This window comes from Diceros bicornis, chromosome 6 (assembly GCF_020826845.1).
Source record: "Diceros bicornis minor isolate mBicDic1 chromosome 6, mDicBic1.mat.cur, whole genome shotgun sequence".
NCBI lineage: Eukaryota > Metazoa > Chordata > Mammalia > Perissodactyla > Rhinocerotidae > Diceros > Diceros bicornis.
Genome location: NC_080745.1, coordinates 88,717,808 through 88,727,967, shown reverse-complemented (window position 1 = coordinate 88,727,967; position 10,160 = coordinate 88,717,808). Strand labels below are relative to the sequence as shown.

At 41.9% G+C, this 10,160-nt stretch overlaps 1 protein-coding gene across 1 annotated transcript in view; it reads left to right on the top strand.

The window, feature by feature from the left end:
* Positions 1-1,397: 1,397 nt before the first annotated feature.
* The window catches only part of ADAM12 (ADAM metallopeptidase domain 12), a 130,397-nt gene continuing 121,634 nt past the window's right edge, over positions 1,398-10,160 (top strand). The window contains exons 1-2 of the mRNA XM_058544398.1: positions 1,398-1,420; positions 3,342-3,420. Coding sequence (XP_058400381.1) covers positions 1,398-1,420; positions 3,342-3,420 — 102 coding nt within the window. The remainder of the gene's footprint in view (positions 1,421-3,341; positions 3,421-10,160) is intronic.

Below are 10,160 nucleotides of genomic sequence, written 5' to 3'. Positions count from 1 at the left end.
GTGACACATACAAATGGCATTACTGCATCGGAGCTCTAAGTCACCATTTCTCTTCCAGACTCTGAGAAAAACTCAGAAAGGAGCATGTCATCAGAGTCCTAGCTGTAGGGGGACACGCAGGAGCCCCTGCTTCAGCCTCTTTCAATAAGAGGAAACACATGACAGTGCTTAAGAACTCTCTAGAGCTCGAAGTATGACTGTATTTCTGTTTAACTTAAGTGACGTTTGGACAACAATGAAAAGCCGTAGGGTTTTTTAGGCAGAAATATTCGTGGGTCTTTGTATTACTGTACTGTCACGTTTTAAAATCCTGTGATTAATTTTACTGCTGTTAAACCCCCAAATTCCTCTTGTCCTCAAGTTTGCTGACTGTCATCTACCGACAGCTCTTCTCCCCTCCCCGGCTTTCCTGGCAGATTTTCGATCTCTCTCCTACGTGAAACCAGTCTTCTCGGACCTCCATCTAAACTAGCTTGCAGTTAGAAAGCCTTAAAATTATCTCTCTTTGTTCTTCAAACTCCTGCATGTGTTACTCCTTTTAGTATTAGATATTCACATACCTTGTTCATTTGGAATAGGATCCAGCATTGTTGAGTAATTACTAAATTGCCAAATAATTACTAAATTATTAATCAAATACAATATGAGTAAAATAATAAAATTATTAATAAATAGTAAATAATATAAGTAATAATAATATAATTTAAATTATGTTAAATTTTTCTTGTTCTCTGTTCTCCGTGATCTTGAAGATGACCAAGTCTCCTCCTTCACCAAGACCACTGAGGCCATTACGAGTCCTGCCTCACGCGGGCGACAGCTCCTGCTGCCTCCTCACCGTTACCTGTGCTCTGTGCGTCCTCTGCCCGCTCCTCTGCAGTTCTGCCCCCTGCCCCCTCTCTGTCCCCATTTCTCCAGCCTGCCCCTTCAGATGACCACTCCCCTCAAGTTCCTGCCTCTTGACTTCACAATCCATCTCTCTGCTTCCCTTCAGAATTACCCCCTGGAAAGATTCACTGACCTTCCCTGTCCCGGTCTCCCTCATCCACCCCTGCAGTTGCCCCTGCAAGGTCGCCAGCCTCCCTCCCTTCCTGGAGCTCTCTGCCCCATGAAGGACGGCCACCACCTCCTTCTCCAAACTCCTTGTCTCGGGCCTCAATGGCCTCCCCCACCCAACCCTGCCCACTCTCCCTTCCTCTGCTCCTGACCCTCCTGGCAGGACTTTGGTCCCCCTGGCAACGAGCCTGCACAGGGAGGTCCTGTGACAGCTCGGAGGAGGGAAGCTTAGAAGATAGGGGTTTGAGATCAGAAGCCAACAGGGAGTTAACATCCTCCAGCATGATTTGTGTACCCCTGAGCAGAGTGGAAAGTGAGGGGTGCGGGAGAATCCGTGCGCCATGGTCAGTGAGTGTGAGAGATTGTCTGTGTGTTATGTTTTTGGCACACTCCTCTCAAACACTCTCTGTTAAGTAGAGCGCAACTCAGGCCCCCTGTAAGGGTCTAACTGAGTTAAACCAGGCATATCCTAAATACACTGACATCCGTATAAAACAGGGAGATTGCTCTCAATTCTGGACTTGGCCGGGAGAAATCTGCCTATCGGGAAGGTGTCTCTTATCTGTTACGTTTGCAGCATTCCCACCTCCGTTCCTTCCTCCATGTTTATCAGGTCTCTGGTTGTAAACCCAACTCCAACCAGCTGAAGCAAGAGAGAGGGGTTTATTGAGGAAGAGGAGAGGCAAAGTGGGTCCCCGGGGTACCTGGAAGGTCTCATCCTTTCTGTCACAGCTGAGTGGTGGCTCTTTTCCCTAGGTAGCATCCTCCTGAGCCTAGGGAGCAGGCTGAAACTTTGAGAACAAAGAGGAAAGACCTCTCACCTGGAAGCTACTATGTGCTAGGTACCGTTCTAGCTGCTGGATACAAAGATAAATCAGGACGCTGCAGCCTGGTAGGGTGACAGGGGAAGCGTAAGTAGCCCTCCAAGCAGGCTGCAGGCAAGAATTGTGACTGATTAGCTTGTCCAGGTTCATCTCTGACCGGACATGGAGTGGCCCCCAGCAGAGTCAAACGGTGTGAAGTGCATTCTGTGAAAACAGGGGAGGGCAGACAGCATCATCACTTGGCACTGCACCTCCTGCAGACTCCAGTATTTAAAAGAACTCTCGGCTCCTTATTTCCCAGACAGTTACAACCAAGGCTCTATGTAGGGCCCTTCCTTGTCTCACACCAACCGGGCTACCCAGATTCCAGACCCTCAGGTCTCCTGGTTCTGCCGTCCTCTGCCTGGAATTCTCTTCTCTTCCCACCTCTCCTTTGCCTGGCCACCTCCTACTCCATCTCCTAGCTCCCTCTATAAAGCCTTCCCCTTCCTCTTCACTCCACCTGCTGTGTGCTCATTCACCCAGTAAGGCTCTGTTTCCACCTCTGTGACAGCCCTCCCCACACTGGATCACGCTTCCCCTGTCACCCTACCAGGCTGCAGCATCCTGATTTGTCTTTGTATCCAGCAGCTCCAACAGTACCCAGCACACGGTAGCTGCACGGGAAATACTTGTTGCAGTTATGTCGAAAATGATAAAACAGTGCGCCTTACAAAAGAAATCACGAAATAATTTAAAATCTAAATAAACCCATGCTTTGCTGTCATCACTGAAGATCTAGTAGATTGCATACAATTTTAATGAGGATAAATAGGAATTTTTCTCTTCTTTCAGTGCATCTTAGAAATTCAGTATCTTAGTGTGTCCAAAATCATTTTTCCTCACCTCCTACAGCACTGCTTTTAACATTTCATTGTTGTTCTCAGCTCTTCTTTGACGTGTTCATACCGACAGCTGGTTCTCTCACATGCGGAGAACCAGCAGGGGCAATATTGTGGATCCAGAATTATTTTCCCAATAGGTAGCTTAGCCATTGATTCTAGATAGTGGGGCTTTGTGACTTCCAAAAGGGTGGTTCTCCCAACTTGGAAATCTGCATGTGCTGCTTTTGTGTGCTGCGTGTGTGTATATGTATGCATGTTCCATTGTGCATGTGCACGTGTGTGTGCATGTGTGCACGCCTGTGTGTGTTGGAGGAATGAAGTGGGAGTGGGTAAGGAAGGGCCTGTGTACTGTGAGGGCTGCCGTTCACTGCACACACGTCTGAATCTCGCCTGCCTGACTCTCCCCCTGACTTTCCCTGGATAACCTGAACAGGCTGAAGGTCTTATGGGAGCCTCATTGGGTCATCTGTAAAGTAAGGAGGGGTCAGACCTTGCTCCCTGGCGCCTGGACATTCACGAGCAACCTATCAATGTGACTCTACACTCATCTCTTTATGTTGTTTTCATTTTTCCACAGAGGTCTCATTGCTAGCGGTTTCACGGAAACCCATTATCTGCAAGATGGCACTGATGTCTCCCTTGTTCGAAATTACACGGTAAGTCCTGCATGTTTGAACCGCCATGATACTACGCTATCAGATCAGTGCTAAACTTGGTAGCTGTTTTATCCTAAGCAAAGTCACACTCCCAGATCCTTCACTCAGGCCCCGAGAAGAGCTCCTGCATCACTTAGTGCTTGGTCATTCCATTCTAACTGCAGGAAAACTTGGCTGGGTACGTGCTAGGACAGTCCTTGGAGGTATGGCCTTACTGCAGGCTGACCTGGAAGCCACCTGCCAATCACTGCCGGGTTGCCCTTCTAGAAAACCCAGCCAAAGTTAGAAATGGCTCAGAAAGCGGTCATCCCTGGACTGAACGTGGCTGCATTGAACTTGGAAGTACCTTAAAGAATTTCAAAGGAAAATGGAGTCTGCTTAACCTACTTATTATAGATGTTTCCACTATGTTGATAGGATTCTGTATCATGGTTGTTACTGTAATGTAACATTTGTCACATCTTAGTCAGCTTTTCTGGTATTTGATGTTTTATATGTAACTTGGACCAGATGCTAATTTTATTTGTTCCTTTAACAAACACTTACTGTGCGCTCTCTGTGCTTGGCCCCATGTGTGAATATGGGGGTTCAAAGAAAGTTTCTGCCTTCTGAGGACTGGGAAGGTTACTTGTTTTAAAGAGCCATGGGTATTTGTTTTAAAAAGAATAAGCTTATTTAGAAGAAGGCTTTACATTCACAATTGAAGCATTGTCGAGCAGCCTATCGTCTGAATCCCCAAGAGGCAGAAACAAGGAGGGGATGTAAGCCCAGCAATTGGTGAATTGGGGTCATGGGGTCCCAGAGGGCAATTCAGGGCCGAGAGAGAGGACCTGGTACTTGGACTTTGGGACAAGAGAAGTGGGTGTCTACGACTGAGAATCCCACAAAAACTGGGCCCCCAGAGAAATGTTTCTTCTGTGAAAAAGGGACAAGAAAAACTCCAGTCCAGAGAAGGGGCAACAGAATGTGTTGTCTCCAAGTATCTGGGATTGAAGAAAGATTTCATAAAACATAGAGAAATTGAAACCCCACCTAACCTCATAAGTGTATGTTTGGAATGGGGTGGACTGGTATCTAAATTTCTAATACCAGCATGGGAGTAGAATTCTCAGTAAATATATTGTCCTCAAAACTGGTCCCAAATCAGCAACTCTGGGTCCCTGAAGCTGACGCCAACCCAAAGTTCTATAGGGATATTTCTACAGCCCAGATTACATGAGATGCCCATGTAACCAAGGACAAAGAATAAAAATATTAAAGATGAAATCAAAATTACAAAACACACAATGATAAAAGCCACTGTGAGCGAGCATCAGGGAACAAGAGAAACGACAGAATTCGCACCTCCAGGAATGCAAGATGATAGAAAAATCAGAGAAAAAATTTAAATATTTTAAAGAGAACAGAATAAGCTTCATAGAAATTCCAGAGTAAAAATTCATAAGAAAATTAGGAAAGAAGCAATGTTTAAACAGAATGTGATGAAAACGTCCATGAATTGAAGAAAGACATGACTTCCAAGTGGGAAGAATGAAAATAAACCCACTCCAGGGTGGCTTGTAATGAAACTGCAGAACCAAAGATGGAATCTTAAAACCACCAGAGAGGAGAGAGAGATTTGTACAGAATGACTATTGGACCGACAACAGACTTCTCATGAGCAGCTATGGGATTAAAACTTCAGAGAGCTGAGGAAAAATTATTGTCAACCTCCATTCTATACTCAATTAAATTATTTTACAAAAAAAGAGTGAAAGACATTTTCAAAGACACATTACAAAGACAAGAGAATTTACTATTCTCAGATTCTAACAAGCAGTATCTACCAAAGAAGAACTACCAAAGAAAGTCTTAGTAAGAAGAAAATTGAACACAGGAGGCGAGGGTATCATGTCAGAGGCAATAATAAGCAAAATAATTGCATGTGAGTAAATCTAAATAAGGTATTTAAAATAATAATTGCAGCAATAATGACTAAATTTGGGTGTTTTAAAACAAGATGAGAAAATAGATTTAAAACAGTTTAAGAATTTGTATTCTACTAGAGAATAATAAAGATGTTGATTAACTTTAGATTTTGATAAGTAAAGTATGTATCTTGCAAATTAAAGTGTAACCCTTAAAAGAATAGAAAACAGAATGTATAATTCCAAATAACAGCTGGTGAAGTATCAACCCAATAGAAGATAGGAAAGAAGGAAAATAATTTAAAAGAAGCAGAGTAAATATAAAACACAAAATAATATGATAACAATGAGTCAACATATTAATCTAATTATATGTAAATAGACTGAATCTGTTTGTTAAAGTAAAAACAGATTATCTGCTTAGAACTTAAAATCCAGCTACATAATTTTTACAAGATTCACACTCAAAATATAAAATCATTGTAAAAGGAATAGAAAAAGATACAGTAGACAAATCTTAACCCAAAGAAAGCTGCCATAGTAGTATTAATATCAGACAAGCTAGATCTTAGTGCAAAAAAAAGGCCATTATTAGGGATAAAGGGGGTGATCATTTAATGATAAAAGGAACAATTCAAAAGGATGGTGAACATATTGTGAACCTATATGTACCTGTAAAATAGTCTCAAAACATATAAAGCAATAATCAAAATAATTATAAATATATTGACAAATCTGCAACCAGAGAGGGAGATTTATTTATACTTCTCTCAGAAATAAAGATTTTTAAAAATGAGCAGAAATTAATGAAAAGGAAGACAAAAAAAATTGAGAGAATTGGGGCCAGCTCTGTGGCGTAGTAAAGTTCGACATGTTCTGCTTCAGTGGCCCAGGTTTGCAGGTTTGGATCCTGGGCGCAGACCTACACCACTTGTTAGCCATGCTGTGGCAGCGACCCACATATAAAGTAGAGGAGGACTGGCACAGATGTTAGCTCAGGGCTAATCTTCCTCAAGCAAAAAACGAGGAAGACTGGCAACAGATGTTAGCTCAGAGTTAATCTTCCTCAGCAAAAAAAAAGAGAAAAATTGAGAGAATCAATTAAACCAAAAGCTCATTCTTTGAAAATATTAAACAAAATATTAAGCAAAACACAAATCAAGAAGAAAGGAAGTATTCCCAAGTAAACAATATTAGGAATACAAAGAGGGTTGTAACTGTTGCTGCACAAAGATTTTTTAAATCACAAGAATGTTATGAACAATACTAACTATTTTCTTAAAATGTAAATTCCTAACACCAGTTCAAGGTGAAATCAAAAAATTTAAATATAACTATATAATGAAATTAAATCAATAGCAGTATTTTAAAAATCCATCCCCAAAAATAACATCAAACCTAAATTATTTTATCAGGTGAATTTTACAAAACCTATAAAGAAAAAATGGTTCCTGAGAATCAAAAAAAAAAAAAAATGTTTAAAGATAGGAGAGAGGAACTACCAAAATCAGAAAAAGAGCATCTACAAAATGAATATTATAGACTAGTTTGAATTATGAACATAGTTGCAAAAATCCTAAGTAAAATAGTTACAAATCATATCCAGCACATGTTTTAAAAAATACTTTATGACCAAATGGTACTCATCTGAGAATGCAAAGATAGTTCAACATTAGTATATCTAATAATATAATTCAATGTTTAATGTCTTCAGATGAAAAATATTATTAGAAATGATATTACTTCTTCAAGTATAATCTATATCATTTATTGTGTAGATTCTAAGAGCTCTTGTGGGTGGGGAATGTTTCTTTTGTCTCCTTCCTGCCCCCGAAGAGCCTCCCATAGCATCTTGCATACTCTCGATTTTCAGAAAATGATTCATTTAGCCATTGCAGCATCTTAGGTAATGCCGTACAGAATCCATTCATTTACTTATTCATTCACTCAGCAAACATTTATTAAGCACCTCTATGTGCAGGCAGTTAGGCTATGAATACAGGTTGACTAAAATATATTCCTTGGCATGTAAATTCTACTAGAGAGGCGGGGCACTTAAAAAACATAAAAATAATTATGTTTTAATATAATTGCTACAATACAAGGTATATACAAAGTACTGTTGGGACATTGTGGAGGCCGCAGTCAGTTTTAACTCATTAGAGGCCATTTCAATGAGGAAATGATATTTAATCTTGGTCTTTAAAAATGGGTGAAGAAGAGAACAGTTGGTATGAAACCCTTTGGTACTAAAGCGTTTTGGCTTTATCTTACCGAAAAATGGAAGCCACAGAGAGTTTTCCTGCAGGGGAATGGCATGTTCAGTTCTATGCTTTAGAAGGAGTCTCTGATGGCAGAATGGAAGACAGATTGGTAGGAAGACTGGTAGACAGAAGGCAAGAAGATTTGTTGGAGGCTTAGTGTCGTTGATGAAGGCTTTGCGTACAGAAGTAGACCTTGCAATGGATGGAGCTGGCCAAATGCAAGAGAACTTGAGGAGGCAGAAGAGACGGGATCTGGTGATAGTGGATCAGGAGCTGTCACCAGCAGTGCTCTCCCTTCTGGTTAGGCTGGCAGATGGGCATTTTGTTTTTCACTGGCACCATTAAGGAGCAGTCTTGGTTTTGGAAGACAGAGGGGACAATGAGTATAGGTTTGTCCCTATTAGTTTGTAGTGGAACAGCCAAGTAAAGGTGTTCATTAGGCATTGGATATATGACTCTGAGGTACAAGAGAAAGGCAGAGGCCAAAATGAAGATTTGAGGATCAACCTTAGATATAAGTCATAGTTGCTGCCATGACTTCACATTTTTTGTGTGTGTGTGAGGAAGATCAGCCCTGAGCTAACATCCATGCCAATCCTCCTCTTTTTGCTGAGGAAGCCCGGCCCTGAGCTAACATCTATTGCCAATCCTACTCCTTTTTTTCCCCTTTTTTCTCCCCAAAGCCCCAGTAGATAGTTGTATGTCATAGTTGCACATCCTTCTAGTTGCTGTATGTGGGATACCGCCTCAGCATGACTGAACAAGCAGTGCGTCGGTGCGCGCCCGGGATCCGAACCCCAGACCGCCAGTAGCGGAGTGTGCCCACTTAACTGCTAAGCCATGGGGCCGGCCCCATAACTTCACATTTGACTTTCTTTTTTTTTTCTTCTTTTCTCCTAAGATGATCTCATCTAAAATATGCTTTTAGAGTTAGCACTAAGGCTATCCTCACAGTGTAAACTGTTGTTCAAATAGAGATCCTGGAAATACTGTGACAACAGGCTTGAGTCCTCTGAATATCCGTTATATGGGATGGTGAATGGTACTTGCCTAGTACGGACATATCCAGAATATGTAAGATATGCTTCTAAAGTTATTTTAACAGATTCTTGTTCTCTGTGTCAATCTCCCTTACTAATTTTCCTTTTCCTAGGCATTTTTTGTCCTTTTTTCTCATTTGGGAAGAAAAATGCGATAAGAGAGAAGAAGAAACAGAGGACTAGATAAATGAGGGTCCAATAGCTGCCACATCTGTTTTGGACTAGGATTGCAAAGGCTGAAGGCTGTAACTCCAGGCATCTTAGAAAATAGCCTGGGTGGAGGGGCGCTGGAATGTTAATAGTAGTTGTCTCTGTGTGGTGGGAGACTCTGTATTTTTGTTTTCTATGATTGTTGTGTGTATGGGGGAGGGGGACTACGTTTTTTCTTTCTCCTCGTTTTTCCACAAGGTAACAGTATCGAAGGGCAAATGTCTGCTTTATCCCTCTGCTCATTCCTTCACTCCTCCCCATGCAAGTGTCTTTTCAGAGAGAGGAGGAGGGGAGGAGGCAGGCCCTGATAACCCCTAGTCCCTACTCATTGGGGAGGGGGTTGCTACTTGGGGAGGGGTGGAGCCCCTGCTAGTGAGACTGGCCTTGGTGTCTTCCCTCAGTCAACAGCGGGTGAGACTTGCCCACTCCTTCCATGGAGTATTCTAAGCAACAGTGTTCTGCAGCCCCAGCACCCCCAAGATGGGCCCCGAGGCTTGACTAGCAAGAACAGGACAGGGAAACGAGGGGAGATGAAGGTTGGAAATTGCAGGGCGCCTCACTTCTTCTCAGACCTAAGTTATATCCTCTAACAATATACCAGAAGCCCCATTTTTTGAAAGTGGTTAAGCTGATACTATGTTTTGATCTTCGTTGGTCTCTTTGAATCTATCTTCAGTGGGGGGGAGGCTAGGTTAATAGGTACCCCCAAACCTCTGGAAACAAGAAGCACATATTGCTTTGACAATTAGAAAAATCATGACTTTCCCTGTAATCCAGCCGCTACCTCCTCCCATTCCTTGAGTGCCATCCTGAGCTGTCAGCCACGTTACTGTAAAGATAAGGAGGGAATAGTCTTGTTCATTAAAGAAAACCCACAGCCCTAAACAGCTGGTCCTTCCAGCAGAAACCCCTTAAGGGGAGTCCGAGGCCTCGTATTGTCTTTCGTGGTGAGGAGACAGATGCAGCTTTTGGGGTTTTGTTTTTACTGAATCAGGCTGGAAAACAAAAAGAAATGTGCTGACTCATCTCATTATCCCCCAAAGTCAGCACACAATGAATTTTCCTAGACTTAAAATTATGTATAAAATAAGAACCACTTTTTGGCTATAGTGTCTTTTTTTTTTTTTAATTTAATCTCTCAACAATCAGTGTAAGCTGGTTGACAGAGTGGTGGCTGATTTTAATTTTGGAATTGATCGCTTGTCTTTAATCTATCTATTGTCCTGACAGGATGAAGTATTTGTGACTTGATCCTTTGCTGACCACATCTAAGGGAAAATTATGTTTTATATTGTCACTTTTAATAAGGCCTGTGGGAG